General features: G+C 43.1%; 1 protein-coding gene across 2 annotated transcripts in view; it reads right to left on the minus strand.

Moving 5' to 3' along the window:
- The window catches only part of ASTN2 (astrotactin 2), an 869,558-nt gene that overhangs the window by 9,851 nt on the left and 836,966 nt on the right, over positions 1-22,741 (minus strand). For both annotated transcript variants that reach the window (XM_029062728.2, XM_029062730.2), the window contains 2 exons: positions 13,063-13,163; positions 11,958-12,141 (listed from right to left, as the gene is read on the minus strand). In XM_029062728.2, the coding sequence (XP_028918561.1) occupies positions 11,958-12,141; positions 13,063-13,163 (285 nt within the window). The remainder of the gene's footprint in view (positions 1-11,957; positions 12,142-13,062; positions 13,164-22,741) is intronic.

Here is a 22,741-nt window from a genome sequence, read left to right on the forward strand (position 1 = left end):
AAATTAAGATGGGAGAGGATAAATGCTTGAGTTAATGTGGTAGCAGTTTGGTTGGAGAGGAAAGGGTAGATTTTGGTGATTCTGTGAAGGTGGAAACAACAGGATTTGGTAGTGTTTGTAAATGCCTGGTTCTGTTTCCTCTAGTCTGCATGTATGATAGAGAGGGGTGTTTCTAATTTACCATTTTAGGGGATTGATGTTTGTCAAGGCCAAGGAGGGATAGAGGTATTTATTCAGGCTTTAAAAGGCAAGCTCCTTCTTTTTAGCTTATCTGCAATTACAACAGTAAAGGCTTTGAGAATGACTTCCAAAACATTTGGTGTTGAGACAGCAAGCAGGTTGGCAGGAAGAGAGCCCTGAGTAGAAGTTGAAATTTAGGAGGGGAAGTTGCGCCAACATGTGTTATCCTCCGTGTTGTGAACTTCTCTTCCTAGCCACAAGCTGAACACTTTCCTGGGAGGGAACCAGACACAACTCAGTCTTTGCTGGGTGCTCAGACAGTACTTCTGCCATGTTAAATTTTGCTTTGATGTAGGACTTTCTGCTCAAAAGGTAGAGGGAGAAATACAGAAAAAATTAAAAAAACAAAAATAAGATCATAGGGATGGCTGATGGGACAGTAACCACATAAGTCAAGGGATGGAAAGGAGGAAGAGAAAGTGCTTTGTGAGGATGAGCATGAGAACACAAAAGAGGGGGAAATAAAAGGAGACAGGGTGTGTGTGTGAGAGAGAGAGGAAGAGGAGAGAGGAGAGGAGAGATGAGAGATGATAGTTTCCTGGTGAAAGCTAGGTAATAAATTATAGGCACTGCCCGTGCAGTGCCAATTCAGTCACATAAATCATGCTTCAGGCATTTTCCAAGAGTTCCCTCTTGTAGGTGGCAGGTCAGAATGACCACCTTCTTAAATCCTGGAAATGAGACCTTCCTAAACTGTGACTTGGCCCTCCCTGCCGCAAATGAGAGGAGGACGGGTAAGCCAACCCAAGACAATTAGTTTATTGCCCCGTGAAAAGGCAAGATCTGAAAGAGAGGTCCGCACTGCTTCACTGGTTTCGGCCAGCACTGACGAGTTGCTTATGCTGGGATCTCAAGCAATAAACTCACGCTCTGATGCTTGACTTTAGCTCTGCTGTCCCAGCCTCACCCGTGACATTCCTCGATGAGGACGCAGACTGTGGGTTGGGCAAACACGTCATTCCAAACAAGGGTGAAGGAATAAATGGTTGGGGGATAGGAACAACATTGTTATGACCCTGAATATTCCCTCACCCCCTGATCTGTCATTGAATTTCAAAAAGAGACAATTCAAGACACGGACAGGAGGCCCGTTTCAGTAGCTAGTATCTAAATAAAGATTTCAGAGCAACTTTACGGGTGCGCGCACACACACACACATTGTGTGAGTTTGTCAGTCATGCATTGGTCTTATCAGTCACCCTTGCACACACTGATAAAATCTCACCTCCAGTAGCGTCAGCATCGAATGCTGAAGGGCAGCTCTATAGGGCAAGCTTAGCCAGACAAATCTCCTTTGGAAAGCAATCGAAAGCTGGATACGAGAATTTTCCTCCCAGAAGATAGAGAAAGTAAGGGTCTTCGATTAAACCCAATAATAGGTATCTTGGTCAGTGTTGCCTATATAAGTAAGGCAGAAGGGAAAATTATCCCTCTAATGTTTGCCTACATAAGTGTAATTCCTCTCTGTCTTTCTGTGTCCCAGAAAAGCAGCGTGGCTCCATGGGAACAGCCCGGGCTTGGGAGTCAGAGGTCATAGTTTCTAATCCTGGCTCTGCCGCTTGCCAGCTGTGTGACTTTGGGCAGGTCACTTAACTTCTCTGTGCCTCAGTTACCTCATCTATAAAATGGGGACTGTGAGCCCCACGTGGGACAACCTGATCACCTTGTATCCCCCATTGCTTAGAATAGTGCTTTGCACATAGTAAGCGCTTTACAAATACCACCATTTATTTATTTTTATTTTAAATATGGAGAGGCAAACTGAAGAGAATCTATTCTCAGTTGGTAGGTCAGGCAGGTAGCAAATACTACAGGGGCATATTGAATAGCAACATGGCCTAGTGGATAGAGCATGGGCCTGCGAGTCAGAAAGACCTGGGTTCTAGACCCAGCTCTGCCACTTGTCTGTTGTGTGACCTTGGGCAAGTTGCTTAACTTCTCTGTGCCTCAGTTACCTTATCTGTAAAATGGGATTAAGGCTGAGAGCTCCATGTGAAGCATGCATTAGGTCCAACCTGATTACCTTGTATTGATCTCAGTGCTGGCATATAGTAAATGCTTAACAAATGCCATCAAAAAAGGGGGCTCCTGTGAGGAATCTGATCCTCTGCTGGGCAATTTTGTCTTGGACATCCTGAGTTCTGGGGGAAGAACAGAAGTTCTTTAGGCCCCACCCCCATGCAGGAATTTTTGCTTACAGATGTGGACTTTCAGCTCTGGCAGAGGCTGACTACAAAAAGCCAGTAAGTCTTCAAATAGGAGACTAAGTTATGACACCGAGGTCATCTATGCCAGTCTCTGTTCTAGATGAATCCCTTTCTCTCATGTTTTAAAAGCAGTTGGTGGGGTCTTGTGCTATTTAAGACATCTTTTCTCCCTACCCTTCTAGATTCCCTGAGGGCCTTGCTGGGATGTCGTCGTCCAAGCCCAGGCTGCTAAATCTCCCTCTACCTGACAGCCAGAGATCATATCAGCAGCCACAACTTGCTTTAGAAGGAAATTTTCCATGATCAACTCCACCGTTCTCTATGCTACTAGAATAATTCATGACCTATTTTCCATTCGGGCCCATTCTTATCATCACCGGAGCTATTTGTACATGTGCATATTATAGATCCAGCTCCCCTTAGGGTTGAAAGTTGACCCTGCCAGCTATGAGATTTTATCGGTCGATGTGGGTGTGGCTGAAAACCCCACATTTGACCACCAATCCCTTCTACATGGTGTGCATGGAAAGATTGTCCCTTGGCAATGTGCACTGTTATGGTTGTGACCCAATGCTGGGTGTTGTTTTCAATTTTGCTTCCAGTGTTACATTCTTCTAGAAACCTCTGTTTTAAGTTAGTCTCTTCATTTCTAATTGCTGAACACTTCCTGTTCACCCTATTCTCAATTTCAACTCATCATAAAACAGCTGTTTGATTATCCTGTTGTTGTCCATTCTCTTCATATAACCAAACCAGCAGAGGTTTTGTGTGATGAGGATTACTTCAGTTCTGATAAATTGACTGTATTCTGAGATCTCATCTTCTGTGATCCTTTAATGCTATGTATGCTACTTAATGAAAATACTGATAATTTATTATTGTGGCATTTGTTACATTTACTAAGTGGCAAGCATTGTATAAGGCACTGTGGTAGATACAAATTAATCAGGTCTCACTTGAGTGTCACATTCTAAGTAGGAGGCAGAACAGGTTATTGATATCCCATTTTTCAGATGAGGAACTGAAGCACAGAGAAGGTAAGTGACTTGTCCAGGGTCACACAGCAGGTATGTAGTGTAGTTGGGATTAGAATCCAGGTCCTCTGACTCCTAGGCCTGTGCTCTTTCCACTAGATCCAGCTGCTCCTAACAGTGATATTTGTTAAACGTGTACTCTGCATCAAGCATTGGGGTAGATTCAAAATAATCAGATTGGATGCAGTCCCTTTTCCATAAGGGGCTCACAGTCTAAATAATAATAATAATAATAATGATAGCAATACTTAGGTGGCCTTAATGTAGGAATTGGATACAGTACCTCTGAATGAACCAGATGTCCCAACCATAAATAAATTTGAAGAGTTTAGTCAAGTCTTGATGTCATTTTTTTAAATGGTATTTGTTAAACACTTACCATGTGCGAGGCACTGTTCTAAGTTGTGGGGTAGATATAAGGTAATCAGTTGGTCCCTCATGGGGTTCGAAGTCTTAATCCCCATTTTACAGAAGAGGTAACTGAGGCACAGAGAAGTGAGGTGTCTTGCCCAAGGTCACATAAGGACAAGTGGCCTAGCCAGGACTAGAATTCAGGTCCTTTTGACTCCCAAGCCCGTGTTTTATCCACTAGTCCATAATGCTTCTCTACTCTCTGCACCACACTCTGCCTGCCAGCCTCCTGAAGATCATAGTAGCCTCTTTCTTTTCTTCTTTCTTTATTTAACTTCCTTGTCCATTCTTGCATCACTGTGTAGCAGAATTCATAGAGTGTTTGGCTCTGTCTAATCAATGGAAAGATTTGACTGTGCAAAGGGTTTGCCAAGTGCAGTCTGGTATATAATCTTGGTCCTCAGACTAATTGTCAGCCCATAGCTTTGTTGATAATGAGAAGTGGTTCGTTATTACTTGCAAATCTTTTTGATGGTGTGTTTCTGGAACATGTTCCGTTCCCTAAGCATATAAGAGCTCTCTTATGAGTGTTGATTCAAGGACTTCTGTTGATGCTGTCTGGTGAGTTGAATGAGTTTCTGACACCAGCTTCCAGATTCCTTGTTATGTCCTCAAGTATGACTATGTAAAAATTGTTGGACAAGATTGGACTTCTATCATAGCCTTGTTTCCTCTGTTGATGATGGAGAAAGAGTGAGACATGTCCCTGTCAATTCTGACACAGCTGGACAATTCAGTAGAGAGTAACCTTAAGATCTTTAAAACCTCATTTCATATTTTTGCATTGACTGCATACTTGTCTTAGCTCATATTTAGGTGATGAACACTTAAAGGACAGGGACAGTGTCTACTCTTCATCATCAACCCAATTCTCTAGTACTATGCTATGAACACTGAAGGTGTTCAATAAGATTTGCTGACTGGGTATTCCCTAAAATTCTTCAGCCCTCACTCTCCAAAACCCTGAACTCTTGGAATTCCATATGCATCTATCCAGCATAGAGTCTAATGGACCAAAAATTACTATCCAAAGAACATTGAATGCACAGTAGCTTCAGGCCTTCCCAGGTTCAGACAGATCCTTCTATTTAACTGGAACAAATTTTCATTCCAAGTTTGTAGAAAACTTTTTTTTTCTGTCCCCCTCCTTGTTCATTTTTTATCAAAGAAGACTAACAGGATGGAGTAGCCAAGTGCCAAGGATGTCCTGACCACAGAAAGTCCTGGTTTGAGGCCACCTATGAGCTCAGTTTTTTAATGTCTCCTAATGTAAACCTTATGTTTGGGACATCTGGATGTCAGTGTGTCTTCTTGCAGCAGCTGTTTGCAGTAACCTGTAGCTGCCATGGAAACTGGGCTCTGGGGGACGCCAGCCTGATGTATTTATTACATGAAGGCAATAGACTCTCTCTTGTCGCTAAGTTTTATGAGCACGCATTACTGTGGCCCAGAGGCTGATCTGATAAACATTTTGAGGTTCGACATTAATGAACCCTGGGAACCAGGACAGGCCTGTCCATTAAACTCCCATCGCAGGACAGTGCTGGGAAACCCTTGGGTCATTGCTGCTAGGGAGTTCAGCAAAGCCGCACTGTGAGTCAGATCTTAGGTCTGGGAAGGGACTGGGAATGAAGTTCAGGAGCAGTTCCATAGAAAGGAACCACTTATCAAGATGCTCCTGATCCCTCAGACAGACCGGAAGTGCATCTGTAAGGATGCAGCAGACAGCCCTAGTCTCTCTCTCCAGCAGACCCTCATTCGGGGTCAAAGGAAACATACTTCAAGGATTTGTAGGCCGACCACTTCATAAATTTAGCATTTATGAGGGAAGCAGTCACCCTAGAGACTGCCATCTGGAGGGGCAGTGGAGCTGGCTTGGGAGTGAATGGGGAGCAAAGTGTGGAATGGGATCGTTAGGGAGCAAGTTGCTTGGGAAGAGTTTGGGAGTAGTTGAGGCAGGAGGAACCCCTTGATGGTGAGCTCTCATGACCTCCCATGGCAGGGCTTGATGTACGTGGTGGTGGCAGTGAGTTGCCTGGTATCATAGTGAGCCTTTGGACATCTCTTTGAGAGGAGTGTGTACCACGTGTTCCTTGTATCTGCCCCAGATCTTAGAACAGTGATTTACATATAGTAAGCACTTAATGAGTACCGTTATTATTATTATTATTATTATTATTATTATTATTGGAGCTGGGAACCACTAACCCTGAGGGTCTGACACTGGATGTCGGGGATGAAGGTTCTTTTCTCAGTGGCTCTCTGGGTGATATCAATATGCCAGCTGAACCTCTCTGACTCTCATTTCCAGTATGGAAATGGGGATAACAATGTTACTTGTGGATAGCCTATAGGGTAGTGAGCTCTTCTGAGAGGGACTAAACATTTATCTCACTGCCAACTTCTCATCCACATCCTGCCTCTGGTCTGGAAAGCTCTCCCTCCTCATTCCTGACAGACAATTACTCTCCCCCACTTCAAAGCTTTACTGAAGGCACATCTTCTCCAAGAGGCCTTCCTTGACTAAACCCTCCTTTCCTCTTTTCCCACTTCTTTCTGCATTGCCCTGACTTGCTCCCTTTATTCATCCCCCTTCCCAGCCCCCCAGTACTGATGTACATATCTGTAATTTATCTTAATGTGTGTCTCCCCCTTCTCTCTCCTCCTCAAGACTGTAAGGTCACTGTGGGCAGGGAATATGTCTACTGTTATAGTGTACTCTCCCAAGCACTTAGTATGTACATACAAAACACTCTTCATATACAAAGCACTCAATAAATGATTGATTGACTGACTGAAATACACCTTTGCCTCCCTTTATGAAAGGTGTGTAGGTCCAGAAGTGTGGGATAACATAGGACAACGGCATTGCTAGCATGATCAAATCACTATTGTGCTCAAATAGGCATCTCTCCAGGTCGATGCATTCCTATGGGCCTGACCTTCAGGACTCCAGGAAAATATCAGTATTGGGTTTCCTATCACTCTCACCTCTCATGTATTTTCAAAGACTGTTAGCCTGATCAATAGAATGATCACTGCAAAATGTTTTGAGCTTCTAGTATTTCCAGCCAGTGAAGATGCTAGATCAATGCTAAAGCAAAAGTTGGCTATGAAGTAAGATGTTTAAGGCAGAGGAACTGACAGGGATGCTAAGGAGAAACAAGACGATGGCCCTATGTCGGAGGTTAATGAGTTATCAAAGAAATTACAACCAGGGTTGACTCTGTGGGAGGGACAATCACAAAGTAACCTAAATTTATGTCCAGAATGGTCATAAATTGCTCCTAACAAGTTGCAAAGCAGGAGTCAGGAGTGGATCCTTGATTTACCTTCAGTGAAATGTCAGGTTGGGCACCAATGAACAATGTGGGGTATAATAGTAAAACCAAAATGTGTTTATTGGCTACTTGGAGGAATTTGGGGCATATGAATCAGTTTTCATGGAGTTATCTATTGATCTCTCTGCCTGCCTGTCACCCCTTTTTTCTGCCTTTAACTGGCAATGCCTGGCTTTCATGTCTGAGAAAGCAGCTTTAGTCACTCCTAGCAAGATCTTACAGGCAGGATCCGCTAGCAAACAGAAACCACAGAGAGATATTTACTCCATCCTTGTGCAGTTCATACACTCTGCTGCTGAGTCTGAGGGTCTGAATTCTGGACCAAGCAACCCTACAGCTTCTCTTGTTTCCTTTGGCTCCTTTAGCTGGGTTGAAACAATGTGGTGCACTGACAGAAGTGTGGCTTATGGGCTTGATTCTGCTACTGTGCAACTTGAGCAACAGACCTGTCACTCTGAACTTTGGTTTTCCCCATCTGCAAAATAGGAATTTAAATAGTGTGTAGTCTCTCAGAGCTGTTCTAAGGAGTTACAGAGACCTCAGACACAGTGCTTTGCAACCCTAAGTGCTAACGAACCTTCGCTATCCACCACACTGATAGTGATAACTCTGATGGAGCCTTCTGGTGGGACCGCAAGTGGATTGGGTGGAATAAAAGCTTTAAACCCCGATGAACCACAAGTAATGTGGCAGTGGGGCAATGGTATAGGCTGAGGGATCAGAGACACCCAACTTGGTGTGGCTAAAGTGGGAGGCTTTTTCTGAGTAGAAGTTTCAAGGAAACTCAGTCAAAGAGCAGAGTCAAAAAGCATCCTAGACAATTGCAGATATACACACAAAGGACAGTCTTTACATGTACATTGGGTAGAAGTCACTGTGGTGAGGAACTCATCCATTCAGCCTCAGCTGTATCCCTAGGGAGCAAACATCAGTAGTGGGCTGGGAAGAACTACTAAATATCCAACCTATTAATGATGCCTGTCTACTTGTTTTTTTGTTGTCTGTCTCCCCCCTTCTAGACTGTGAGCCTGTTGTTGGTTAGGGATTGTCTCTGTTACCAAATTGTACTTTCCAAGTGCTTAGTACAGTGTTTTGCACACAGTAAGCACTCAATAAATACAATTGATTGATTGAATGAATGAATAATGCAGCTGGGACGTTGGCTGCTTAGGAGACACCCCTACACTTCTTTTAGGAGATTTGGACCCATTAGCATCCCACCTGTCTCCTTCCTGAGGAGCAGCAGCAGCAGGGCCAGGGATAGAGAACACTCAGAAGACCCTTAGGTAGGAGTAGAAGGTGACTCAGACAGATATCTATTGGAGGTCAAAAGACATAGGATATCCAAAGATAGGTCTTTTACCTGACTTGTAATGTTACTTTTCCTATAAGCACTCTGGGACAAATTTCCTATAGCACCCCCAAAAATTCCTTCTATGGATTTTTTCCCTCCCCCACCCCCATCAGACACACACCACAACCCATCCTATCAGTGGAGGATGCATTAGATCAGAACATCAATTGCTGTGTAAATTGAGAGAAAGAGATCTAGAAAGAAGATAATAGACAGATAGGTAGATAGAGATCAGAGCACATATCAATCACTGATGTTAAGGAATAATAGCAATGGTGGCATTTGTTAAGCTCATACTATGTGCCAAGCCCTGCACTAAGTTCTGGGATGGATACAAGCAAATTGAGTTAGGCCCAGTTCCTGACCCACATGGATTTCACAGCCTTAATCCCCATTTTACAGATGGGGTAACTGAGGCACAGAGAAATGACTTGCCCAAGGTCATACATCAGACAAGTGACAGAGCTAGGATTGGAACGCAGGTCCTTCTGACTCTCAGGCCTGTGCTCTATCCATTAGGCAATGCTGCACTTATTGTGTGCAAAAGCACTGTACTCAGTGCTTAGGAGAGAGCAATACAAGAAAGCTGGTTGACATGATCCCTAACCACAAAGAGCTTACAGTTTAGAGGGAACATAAAGAATAAAACTACTTACAAGCAGCATTCATCTACCTGAAAGTATACTTTTCTCATGCTTGAGGCTTAGAATGACCCTGCAGCACCTTTTCCTATAAGCAAGACCATCAGCTTCCCCTGAAATATTACTCATGTAGTCTGAGCATTAAGAATCCTGACAGTTTCTCACTAGGCAATCTAGCTGAGTGCCTGTGACAAGCACACTTTGGAAAGGAAGGAGGAAGCCAGGAGAGTCACTCCTTGGTGCCCCCCGCTGAGGGAAATATCAATACTTAGCTGAGTCAGTCAGAGAGAAGGATTTGGGAGGAAGTAGGGAACCCTCGGACACCTGGGAAGCGAGGTGGTGAGCCAAGTGCCTGGGAGCACAAGACCTGGGAAGGATCAGATAAGTTGCCAGGGTAGGGTTAGGGTAACTTGGGGGTTTGGGGTCCAGAATGAGGACTACAGAGGAGTGTAGATCCTGCCGCTCAGGGAAGAAAGGAACATAAGAAGCCGCTCCCCCATTCGGAAGCATTTAGAGACTGGAATCTGGGATGCCCCAAGAAAAAATGGGGAAGGACCAGGGGAACATGAGCCCAGGCATATCTACAGGGATCTCAGATGGTTCTAGGAGGAAAAGTATCAGACCTAAGGCAAGTATCAGACCTAAGGCAGTTTAATCTGAAATTGTTTTCATTGTTACCTTGTTTAGAACTTATTTGACATTGTTGAAATCCCAGATCATGGTGCCTGCCTGTGGTAGGGACTGGAGGAAGAGTTCCCAGTGCCATGGAAACAATATGTGGACCTGTAGGGCCATGGGAGAGGAGGGAGAACTTTCTCCATAGCTTCCTGTAGTCAGCCCCAGGGAGGGGGAGGGGGAAGGGGTAAAATGACTTCAGGAGCTCTTTCATCAGGGATTTGGGCTGAGAACCACTAGTAATGTAACAGTGCCACTAAGGTGCTAGGCTATAAGATCCTCCCAGTTAATTGAAAGTTCCCTGTGGGCAGGGAACATATTTACCAACTCTTTTATATTGTACTCTCCCAAGTTCTTAGTACCATTATCTGCAAACAGGACAAGATCAACAAATATCACTGATTAAGAGAACATAATTTAAACTCAAGAATTGAGAAGCACTGTGGTCTAGTAGATAAAGCAGGGACCTGGGAGTAAGAAGGATATGGGTTCTAATTCCAGCTCTGCCACATGTCTGTTGTGTGACCTTGGGTAAGTCACTTAACTTCTCCATGCCTCAGTGTCCTCATCTGTAAAATGGAGATTAGGACTGTATCCAACCTTATTTGTTTGTATCCACCCAGCATTTAGTACAATGCCTGGCACATAATAAGTGCTTAACAAATACTATTATTGTTATTATTAATAATAATAATTGTTTGCTTATAACCCAGCATTACCTCTGACTTCCATAAGCCTTGTCAGGCCAGGTCTGCTGGGGCTAAAATATTTTTAGGGAAGGGTTGTTCCTTGATTTTCTCATAGCTATTTTTCTGCTAGACTCCAAACAGATACAGTGAACATTCCTGTAGCCTAAATTCTAGTAGTACTGAGTCTACCATAGGAGCTCTGACATTAGAGCATCTGCCTAACAAATCATCTTTATTTGGAGATTTTCCATTACTCATCCCTGATCCCCAACAAACATAAGCAGCTCCTAGATACCAAGAAGGTTGACAGCAGGATGAACGTAGAAGTGTATAGTTGCCACTATCCTGGGCAGGAGCTGCCAATTTGGCAGACTCCTGGACCAATCAGGCTGCACAAGAACACAATCTAGAGGGAAGTCTTTGTCTGTAATGGTTTAGTCTAACACTTCTCAATTGTGATCAAAAATGAGAAGACGAATCCTCGGTAATGTATGAGAAATAATTAGGACTATAAAAATTTGAATTCCACTGTGTTCTTAATTTCTTTTTGTTTTCTCCTGTGCAGATCCATCAATTCTGTGTAAAGCTATATTAGACTCTGGTCCTTTATCTGCAAAAGGGGAATAATCAAACCATTGGTTTGTAGGACTGGAGGGAGAATTAAAAATGGTCTCTTTGCCCTGTCCAATCCCCAGAGGCAAGGGGGTGAGGATCATTCAGCATCCCCTATGCACTTTCTCCCCTCTGAAACTGACTCTACATTCAACTTTTTGTTGGTGGCCAACAGTAGGAGTTTCCTTTCATGCAGTTTGAATCCACATGGTATCAATGCAAGGTGGAGATACCTGAAAATTACAAGGCTCCTATTCTCTCTGGCCCATCAATCAATCAATCAATAGTATTTATTGAGCACTTATTATGTGCAGAGCATTGAACATCCCCAGTTTTTCTCTCTCAGTCCCGCATGGACGGATGTTGGGATAGACACAACAAAGTATGCTCAGAACTGGAGGGAGAGGGCTGGAGGAGGGAGAGGATTTTTTTCCCTCTCCATAAGCCCATACAGAAGATTTTGTGTGAGTTCAATCTTCCTTCCAATCCCCCAGGCCGGGGCAGACAGAGAATTGGGCTCCATAGTCCTGGACAGCAGCTGCCCCTGCACCTTGTCATAGTACTCTCTAATAGTTCTTCTGCCCTGAGATGGTCCAGTCATGACATCGACATTATTCTGGGGTAGAGAAGCAAGCCTGCCTTTGTCAAGGGCCTAGATAAGATGAGCTCTGTAGAGTGATGGTCATGAACCATGCCCAGGGCCACTCCTGACTCCCATTGCTGTTTATGCAGCTTGAAGACCAGTCACCCTACCTGGGACCCAGCTCGTCTTCACTACGCCAAACAAAGTCTCCGAACTTCTCATAGTGGGAGTTGTAGTGATGCTGGACACGGAAGAGCATCGAGGCAGAAACCTCCATGAGCGTATTGTATGCTGTCTGCTGCTCCTTCCCGCTTGTATATCCATTGTACAGGTTGTAGATTTTGTCTGCTATTTCTGAAAGTGAACAGAAGGGGAATGGCTCATTGGACAGTGAGAGATACAGCGGAATGGTTTGCAAGAGAAGAAAAAAAACAGTAAGGAAGGAAGGAATTTGAGGCTAGAGATGCCCTGAATGTGCTCTGTTGGGATGATCTTATTTTAGCTACTCCTGATGTCCAAGTAACTGACTAGATTTAAACAGATTAAGACAAAAGGTCTCAAAACTCTGTTGCCTAAGTTCTTTTTTTATGGATTCAATTACTGAAACAGAAGGACGTGGATGCAACTCAAGATAGGGAAGCACCTCGATCTCATCTTGATCATTATTTCCACTAATATAGGGGGAGGAAGAGGAAGAAGTGGAGGGAGAAGGAAAGCAAAGGAAGAGAGGGAGGGGAGAGAAGGGAAGGTGGAGGAGAGGAAGAAGAGAAGGAAAACAAGTCACAAAGTGTTCACATTCCACGGGGGAGGGAGAACAGGTATTTAATCCCCATTTTGCAGATGAGTAAACTGAGGCTCAGAGAAGTGAAGCAATTTACCCCAGGTCACGCAACAGGCAGATTGCAGAGCCAGGATTAGAATTGAGTTTTTCTGAAGTGCAGACCTGTACTCTTTACATTAGGCCATGCTACTTCCTGGGGTAATCATGATTAGGGCACTAATACCTAGTTCTTCCTAAATGAGAGAATAACAAGTTCTGCTGCCCCAGCTCCTGACCTTTCCTCCCTTCATTTGTTCCTTCTTCCATCAACCTTCCACCTTCTCTGATTCAGTCAATACATCTCTTACTGTACTTCCTAACTTTCTTCTCCACCTCCCTCCCCTCCTCTTGGGAACTCTTGGAAAAGGGACATAAATAACCCAGGCTGCCAGAATCTACAAGCAGAAGCTGCCCCTGAGTTTGGAGCAGTGGAAGTAGAGAGGTGGAACATGTACCTTCTGCCCTGTTGTCATCTACTAATGGGCAAGCTGTCCTCAGTGTGACAGTGCTCAGTTCTGAGTGTCTTCCGCGGGTATCCACAGCATACAGGGTGAACCTAAAAAACAACCAAGAGTCAATCAATTAGTCAATTGTATTTACTGAGTGCTTACTGTGGGCATCCCTGCCCTCGGTGAGCTTACAGTCTAGAAGGAAAAATGGGTCAAAACACAGGGCACAAACCCATGACCCTGAGATTAAGAATCTCATGCTCTAGCAATTGAACATTAGCAACTCACTCAATTTGTAGGGTGAGAGAAAACAGGCCAACTATAGAGGCATTACGCCTTTTGGTCCAATTGCAGTCTGTTAGAATTTTGGCTTCTCCTATTAGCCTGAACATGAAGTTATTAGATATGAGTTATTCACTACCCTCTGTCCTAAACTGGGAATGGAAAGCACCCTTACCTCCCTTTACATCTGGCCACCAAAACTGCATATGGGGAAGAGTTGAGCTGAAAAGCATCATCATTAATGGTATGTATTGAGCACTGACTGTGCGCAAAGCACTGCACAAAGCAGTTGGGTGAATGGAATACATTAGAGTTAGTAGAAACATTCCCTGCCTACAACAAGGATCTTAGTATTTGCTGTTTCATAATGAAATAAAATGTCCTTCTCAATCTAGACCACTAGATGTTGTCACTTCTGAATCATCTCCATCTGAGACAAAGAGCATGAAGAATCCTTGACCATTCTTACTTTGGAAAGGTCCAGGGGAAAGGGGGAGCAAGTTTCATGCAAGTATGCTGAACCACCTGCAAAGAGAGCACTTTGAGATTTCAGGAATTTACAACTCAGCAGTCACTGGATAAAGCACCAGCCTCCACTCAGTAGTAACCAGGAAAGTTTCAGAGTTACTGCTACCCAAGCCCTCCATAGGGCTCATTTCCATTTGTCCTTTTGATCTAGCCAGTTCAGTCCCAGACATCTATTGGCTGAATCCAGATTTGGACTATGGAAATCCTAAATAAATCTAGTTTATGATCTTCTGACCAAAACCACACTGGTGAAAAAAATTAACCCACTTTCTCTTTCAACTAAACTCCCCTTCTGTCACACCAAAGAGCAGCAGTGTGGCCTTGTGGAAACAGTATGGGCCTGGGAAGCAGAGGACCTGGATTCTAATCACAGTTTTGTCACTTAACTGCTGTGTGACCCTGGGCAAATCATTTCTCTGCCTTAGTTACCTCATATGTAAAAGGAGATTACGATGGTGAGCCCTATGTGGGACAGGGACTGTGTCCAACCCGATTACCTTCTATCTATCCAGCACTTAGTACAGTGCCTGGTATTCATTCATTCATTCATTCATTCATTCATTCATTCAGTCAGTCATATTTATTGAGCGCTTACTATGTTCAGAGCACTGTACTAAGTGCTTGGAAAGTACAATAAAGCAATAAAGAGATACAATCCTTGCCCACAACGGGCTCACAGTCTGGGATGGGGGAGACAGACATCAATACAAGTAAACAGGCATCAACATAAATAAAAAGAATTAGAGAGATATACATACCTAGTAAGTCCTTCAAAAATACCTATGGACACATGCACATGCGTGCACACACACACACAAAGATTGGAGGGCTCAGGAATTGAAGTTAGTTTGCTTAGCCAAGGTGTCTACACTCTGGGAACTGTAGTGGACCATAAATGGCTTTCTTTCCATTCTCCTGCTCCAGATTTCTTTATGCTGTCTCTATCCTATTTATCTATCTCAAAGATTCATTCATTCAATCATATTTAATGAGGGCTTACTGTGAGCAAAGCACTGCATTAAGTGCTTGGGAGAGTACAATATATTGCATTAAAAAATAACAAAATAATGACAAGGGTTTTTTTTCCCCTTTCACTCTTTCCCACACTATTAGTCCCAACTCCAATCATGGCTGACTGAAACCATGAGTCGCTTAAAGATTCCCAAAATTGGCCTTATCTGTCCAACTGAAAATTCCAAGACATCAATCTGTATATTGCCTACTGTTGGACACCCTAAGCTGGAAGGGATTTTTCTGAGTTGTAAAAAGGCTTTCACCTAATTAGGGAGCAAGATCTGGGGTTTTAAACTCATGGTCTGGGAAGCAAACCATTTGGTGACCATTCCTCCTCTCATTTTAAATAAAGCTGGCAGTGAGGCATCCCAACCTTCCATTATTGACTCTGCTAACTTGTGGGGTATGGGTCAGAGGGAAATCACTCAAACGTGCAATTATTTACTTTGACCTCTCTTGTAAAAATTTTTATGTTCGTCTCCCCCATTTGGGCATACGGTCTTGCAGGTAGGGAATATGTCACTTTTTGATTCTGTACTTCTCAAGCACACAGTGCAATGCTCTGCACTAAGGGGGCCTTTAATAAATGCTGTAACTACTAATAAGTAATAATTGTAATGAATAATTATGGCATTTGTTAATAATAATAATAATAATAAGGATGGCCTTTGTTAAGCACTATGTGCAAAGCACTATTCCAAGCGCTGGGGAGGATACAAGGTGATCAGGTTGTGTCACGTGGGGCTCACAGTCTTAAACACCATTTTACAGTTGAGGGAACTGAGACACAGAGAAGTTAAGTGACTTGCCCAAAGTCACAGAGCTGACAAATGGCAGAGCCAGGATTAGAACCTATGACCTCTGACTCCCCAGCGTGTGCTCTTTCCACTGAGCCACGTTGCTTCTCTTTTGTTATGCACTCACTAAGTGCCAAGCACTGTACTGAGCACTAGGGTAGATACAAGATATTCGGGCTGAACAGTCTCTGCCCTACAATGAAAGTAGAGGGAGTAGAATTTAATCCCAATTGTACAGATGAGGAAAAGAGGCAAAGAGAATTTATGTGATTTGCCCAAGGTCAAAAAGCAAATGAATGGTGGGGTCAAGATAACACTCAGGTCCTTGGACTCCCAGGCCTGTGCTCTTTCCACTAGGCCATGCTGTGTCCCTAACTACTAGCAGCATGCACTAGTGGGAAAGGCATAGGCCCGAGAGTCAGAAGACCTGGTTTCTAATCCTGGCTCTACCACTCTGTCAGCTCTGTGACATTGGGTAAACCTCTTGTCTGTGCTTCAGGTGCCTCAAATGTAAAATGGGGATTAAAGCTGTGAGCTACATGTGGGGCATGGAGTATGTCTAAGCTACATGTGGGGCATGGAGTATGTCCAACCTGATTGTCTTGTATCTACTTCAGTGCTTAGAACAGTGCCTGACCCATAGCAAGTGCTTAACACATACACACACACACACACACACACAATACTGCTATTCCGAATTTCAAATTTAACTCTCTGTAAATGGGGATAAACCTATGCTCTCCTAGACTTTCTGGCTTTGAAATTCTCTGTAATGTAGTTTTTTTAGAAGGCAATGTGGTCTAGTTAATAATAATAGTGATAATAATTGTGGTATTTGTTAAGCACTTACTTTACACCATTCATTGTACTAAGTGCTGGGGGGATACAAGCCAATCAGGTTGGACACAGTCCTTGTCCCACGTGGGGCTCACAGTCTCAATCCCCATTTTGTAGATGAGGTAACTGAAGCCCAGAGAAGTGAAGTGACTTGCCCAAGGTCACACAACATACAAGTGGCAGAGCAGGGATTAAAACCCATGACCATCTGACTCCCAGGCCCATGCTCTATCCACTATGCCATGCTGCTTCTCATGCAGTAGAAGGCACCTGGGGCTTCAAACAGGGAGTGCTGGGTTCTAGCTCCAGCCTTACCCCGGCCTGCTGTGTGACTTTGGCCAAGGTACTTCACCTCCCTTGGCCTGTTTCCTCATTTGCAAAAGGGGAATTATGGGCAAAGAGTGAGTTTGTTTATTGTTGTAGCATACTCTCCCAAGCACGTAGTATAGTGCTGTTCACACAAAAAGCGCTCAAAAAATATGATTGATTGAATGAATGAATAATACTTGCCTGTATCTAGATACTGAATAAAGAATCTTGAATCAACCAGAGCCACCACAATTTTCCCAAACAGTTCCATCCTCTTCAACTAGCCTGGCCTGGAACAAAATCTTGGGCTGATGTCTGCTTCTTTAGACTTTCTCTAAGCTGCAGGGAGGACACCAGAGAACTCAGTGACATTTGATGATCCCATTTTCTAACCTAATCTCATCCCTTCCCTCTCACTGTCTTTGGGTTCCCTGTATTTCTTCCCCCATACACACCTCCCTATCCCACAAACATACACCTGCTTGACAGTGGGAGCTTAGAGCAACACTTTGTGTTTTTCTTCTGGTCTTTACATACTTCTGCCTGGCTTTGCAATCCCTAAGTAGTCATCATCCTCGTCAATGATATTTATTGAGCACTTATTGTGTCTGGAGCACTGTACTAAGCACTTGGGAGAATACAATACAACAGAGTTGATGGACATGTTCCCTTCCCACATTGAGCTGAAGTATCTTACACTCTTTGGTCCTCAAATGAAATTCAGAATGTCTGTATTATCATCTCTCTCCCTCACCTCTTACCTCAGCCCAATTCATGATCATTTTGTTAGGGGATTTACTAAGTGCTTACTATGTGCTAAACACTTTGCAAGGGCATTGGGGGGATACAAGACTGTCAGATGGGGCAGAAAGGACACAGTCCTTGTCCCACATGGGGGGGGCTCACAATATGAGTCAAGAAGAGCCGGAATCCTATCTCTGCTTTTCAGATGAGGAAACCGAGGAACTCAGGGGTTGGACTGTCACAGACTGTCACATTGGCAGAGCCAGAGGCAGAACCCAAGTCTCCTGACTCTCAGGTTCATGCTCCTCCATTAGCCTCTAGTTGTATGGTGAATCCCCAAAACCAGAAAGCTTGACTATTCATAGGATAAGACCATGCAAAAGATGTTTACTGGATCAGTCCCAAGGTCCATACACTTCAGTGAAAGACAACAGGATTTTTGAATGAACTACGTGTTGGTTACCCTCCCTGAATCCATTCTAATAATTATAGATGTACCATCCAACATTCTTAACATTTATCACTTGTATACCACTTTATTTTTCTTTAACAACCACTATGGACTGCTCATTCATGAATTTATCCAAATCCCTCTTCTGCTTCAGACCAAGGTGAACCTCCCCTCTCCCAACCCTCCACTCCTCTTTTTTCCCTCCATTTCCGCAGTAACTCCCATGTGATCCCCTTTCCATTACGGCTAGTCTACCCTGGATTTCCTGTGTCATCATCCTTATTGGTAAGAGGAAAGAGAAAAAGGGGAAGGATATCCAAAGCAATGTAGGTAGCAGGATCTTCTGCATAGCCCTGCTGTATTAAAATAAAAAAAGATATCAGGTGGATAATTGGTCAGAGTGATTCAGAGTAATGACTCTAGGGTCTTATGAGTTCTAATTGCTTCTTTAATGGTGATTCTGGAGTTACTATTTCCCCTCCTACCCCTACCTCAGATTAATGCTAGCTCCTAGGAGAGCGAAGACAATTCAATAAAATGGGCTGTGAAATCTCCATGAATGTCTTTTTTAGGAACTGAAGGAAAACCTGTGCTTTGGGGAGTAAAATAAATGGAGAAAAAATGATCCAAGCCTAAGGAAAAAGGCAGGAGAAGCTTGAAATTTGCTTCATCGAAATATAGTTGTAAATATTCTTTCTTGTCTGTATCCCCTTTTAGCATCTAAGCTCCTGTGGGCAGGGACCATGTCACTTCTTCATTCTGTACTTTCCAAGTACCTAGTATGGAACATTGCACTGAATTGGTACTAATGATTCTAGTACTAATATTATGGGCCAAAGAAGGTCCGAAACAAACATACCGCCTCATATCCTCTTTTCTCTTCATCTACTTGAGGATGCACTTGCTAACTTTGGACTCGGTTGAGCAAGATTCTCTCTGAATTCTGGGCAGTGTTTATACTGTCCTATATATGTTTCCCATTTGCAACCAATACGTCCACAATTACCCTTTTCCAAAAAGATGAGGGCAGAAAGCGGAGATGGGAGGCCATCTGGAAATAGTTTTCTGGAACCTGTTGAGCAGGTGGGGAGACACATGGAATGGGGTGTTTATTATTGTGCAGGCATTGTCTCTAACTCTATCTTCTTGTAAATGCTGGCTGGTCAGAAATGTTCATACCTCAATTCTAAAATCTCCCTGAGATTAAGTGAGAAAAGTGGCAGGCATTCCCCTCTCTCTCCTGCAAAAAAAAATGTCTTGGGTTTCCAGATCACCACTCTCCAAGGAGTTTGGAGCACTTTCCAAAAATGCATGTATTCCCACACTAATCTTGGGAAATAGTTAAGGGTAGTTAAGAGTATGTACTCTTATTTCACAGTTAGAGAAATAACCAGCTAAATATGCTTGTCCCAAAGACAAAATATGTAGCTTTGAAGCTTGCTATAAGCAGACTTCTAGGGGCTTTTCCATGCTCTGTTCATTTTCCATGTAGCATGAGGCTGTGTAATCAATCAATCAGTTGTATTTATTGAGCACTTACTGTGTACAGAGCATTGTACTCATCACTTGGGAGAGTACAATATAACAGAATTGGTAGACAAGTTCCCTGCCCATGAGGAGTTTAGTGGGGGAGACAGCGGCTGAGGGTGGAAAGGGTGCAAATCCAAGTGCAAGGGTGATGCAGAAGGAAGGGAGAGAAGAGGAAATGAGGGTTTAGAAGAAGAAGGTCTTTTGGAGGAGATGTGCTTTTAATAAAGTTTTGAAGGTGGAGAGAGGGATCGTCTATTGGACATGAATGGGGAGTTCCAGGCCAGAGGCATGAAGTGAAGGCACGATACATACTGATGGAGGGGATGAGGAGGAGGAAAAATAACTATGCACTATGGGGTGTGGTTAATCAATATTTGCTGACTTTCAAAGGCAGATTGATTGAGATCAGAGAGTCCCCAGAGTTAACAAACACCATCCAAGGACAGATTGGCGAGTGCTTCTCTAAGACTCTTGTGTCTGTCACTGGGGATTCAGTTCCACTGCACTAGAACAATGGGCACTGTGGTAGCTACTCCAGTGTTTAGTACAGTACCTGGCACATAGTGCTTAAAAAAGAAAAAAACATGGCCCTCAAATCCACCGGAGTTTAGCCCAGGAGTTTGCTTTTGCTCTCACACCTGGTGCTTACACAGCAATCTTGGTTCCCTCCTCTGGCTCATCCCAACCACAAACCATTTTGCATTCCAAGGGAGGTGAAGTGGTGGTCGGAGCTAGCCTAAGCCTTCAGTGCGTAACACGGCTCGGCTCACTGGTCTACCTGACCACATGAAGGGCTTCTGGAAAGAGTGCCCTATCACCACTCCACTTTCCTCACTGATCTCCTAGAGGGGTTCAGTATTAACTTTACACCCAAGAGATTCCTGTAACAGGGTCTATCACTGAAATGGATTGTGCAAGAAGCTCCATGGACTAGTGACTTCCCACTTTGACATCTCTTTATGAGCTAGCCCTATTTTTGTAAGGTGGTCTCCACTGTGACCTAGAGAGAAGAAACACATTTCACTTCTTATATTACCAAAGAGTTTCCCCGTACAGGTCTATAATATTTACCTAGTGCTACTCATGGAAACTCAGTTCTTGAGGGGCTTTTAAAATTACTTCTTTATTTTTATCGTATTTGTTAAGCACCTACTATGTGCCAGACACAATTCTAAGCACTGGGATATATATATGGTAAACAGGTTGGACACAGTCCCTGCTTCACATGAGGCTAGTCTTAATCTCCATTTTACAGATGACACAGAGGCACAGAGAAATTAAGTGACTTGCCTAAGTTCACACAGCAGACAAGTGATGTAGCCAGGATTAGAACCCAGGTTCTCCTGACCTTCAGACCCATGATCTATCTGCTAGGCAACACTGCTTCCCCTAATTTAGTTCTCTTAGTTCTCAATGATATTCAATCAATTAATCAATCAATCACCGATATTTACTGAGCACCTACCTTGTGAAAAGCACTGTGCTATAGACTTGTCCTAATAATAGAATTAATGTGTAGAATTCCTGTCAAGAAGTTTACAATCTATCTCCTTAAATTAATTCAATGAAAATCATCAAATAGACTTCCTAATCTTTGATAGAGTGGTGAGACAAATATTGAGGACCGCATGGTAAGATGCCATGAGCTCTATCAGTGTCAAATAATGGGAGTTGGCATTGGTCTGTTGGAAGACCAATGTTGCAGCCAGATCAGTCTTCAGCCATCAGGAGAGGGACTGTTCACTTTGAGATAAAAGCTTCATGAAGAACAGAATATCAAGAGACAGGCTCAAGACCAGAGGTAGATTTTATAAAATTGATGTGAAAGCACTTTGGAAAAATAATAGTGTTACAAATGCGAATGAAAGTATTATTATTATTACTGTTGTAGACAAGTACATTAGTTTACTAAAAGGCTCTCTTGACTTGTACACAAGGTGGAAGTCAATTGCTGTCACACATTGGACTTTTCAACCTCACCCACATTATAATAATAATGTTTTAGTGCTTATTACATTCATTCATTTATTCAATCATGTTTACTGAACGCTTACTGTGTGCAGAGCACTGTACTAAGCTCTTGGGAAGTACAATTCAGCAACAGATAGAGGCACTCTCTGCACACGGGCTGCCAAGCACTAAGCGCTTAAGTAGATACAAGATAATCAGGTCAGGCACAGCCCCTGTCTCACTCGGGACTCACAGTCTAAGTTGGAGGGAGACCAGGCATTGAATCTTCATTTTACAGCTGAGAAAACTGAGGCATTGACAAGTTAAGTCACACAGCAGGCAACTCGTAGAGTTTGAATTAGAACCTAGGTCCTCTTATGCCCAGCCTGTGCTAGTTCCACTAGGGTATGACTTGCATAAGAAGGAAACTAAGATATGTATTACTGAGTAAGAATACCAAAACACATTAATACTTATGCTCACTTCCCCCCATATTCAATCATGTGTGGATGTGATTTTCCTTTACTTTGTTATCTGGTAATGTAGGCACTCTAGAAAATCTCTTCCAGTGAGAAGCCCTCAGAGTAAGAGTGTGGTATGTCCCCATTAGAAATAGACCAACAGAGTGCTGCAATGCTAGCAGTCCAACATTTGGATTCATTATCGTACCTATTAAGAGCTTAATATATGCTAAGGAGGAAGGTAGATACAAGATAATCAGATCACACAAAGTCTCTGGATGGATGGATGATTATCACACTATCTAGGCAATAATTAAATTTTGACCAAGTACAGACAATTTACTCTATGTAATCCAAAAATCCTGTGTCAACAATTCTTTCAATGGGAAATAAAGGCTAGGAAGAAAATGATTTGAAAACAGTTGAAATGATTTTTGGCTTCCAACACAATGATGAAATTCAAGAAGGTTGTGGAAGATGAAAATTTTCTGAGGTTTGTTTCAGTTTAGGTTTTAGCCTTATAAACTCCAACTATTGTACTTCACTTGTTACTCTGACATTTCTCTGACACCTGTCAATTGGCAACACTTCACTGGGAACCAATTAGCACTAATTAAAATCCATATCTAGGATCAATGAATTTTGAATACTTGGAAATGATTCCCTTCACAATTCTAATGTAGGACAGATAACAGTTATTTCCAAATAAACCCCCTTCTGCCTGAAATTACATTCCTGGCAAAGCACCAAAGCCTTAAAATCAATTCCCAACCAATTAACAA

This window comes from Ornithorhynchus anatinus, chromosome 4, assembly GCF_004115215.2.
Source record: "Ornithorhynchus anatinus isolate Pmale09 chromosome 4, mOrnAna1.pri.v4, whole genome shotgun sequence".
NCBI lineage: Eukaryota > Metazoa > Chordata > Mammalia > Monotremata > Ornithorhynchidae > Ornithorhynchus > Ornithorhynchus anatinus.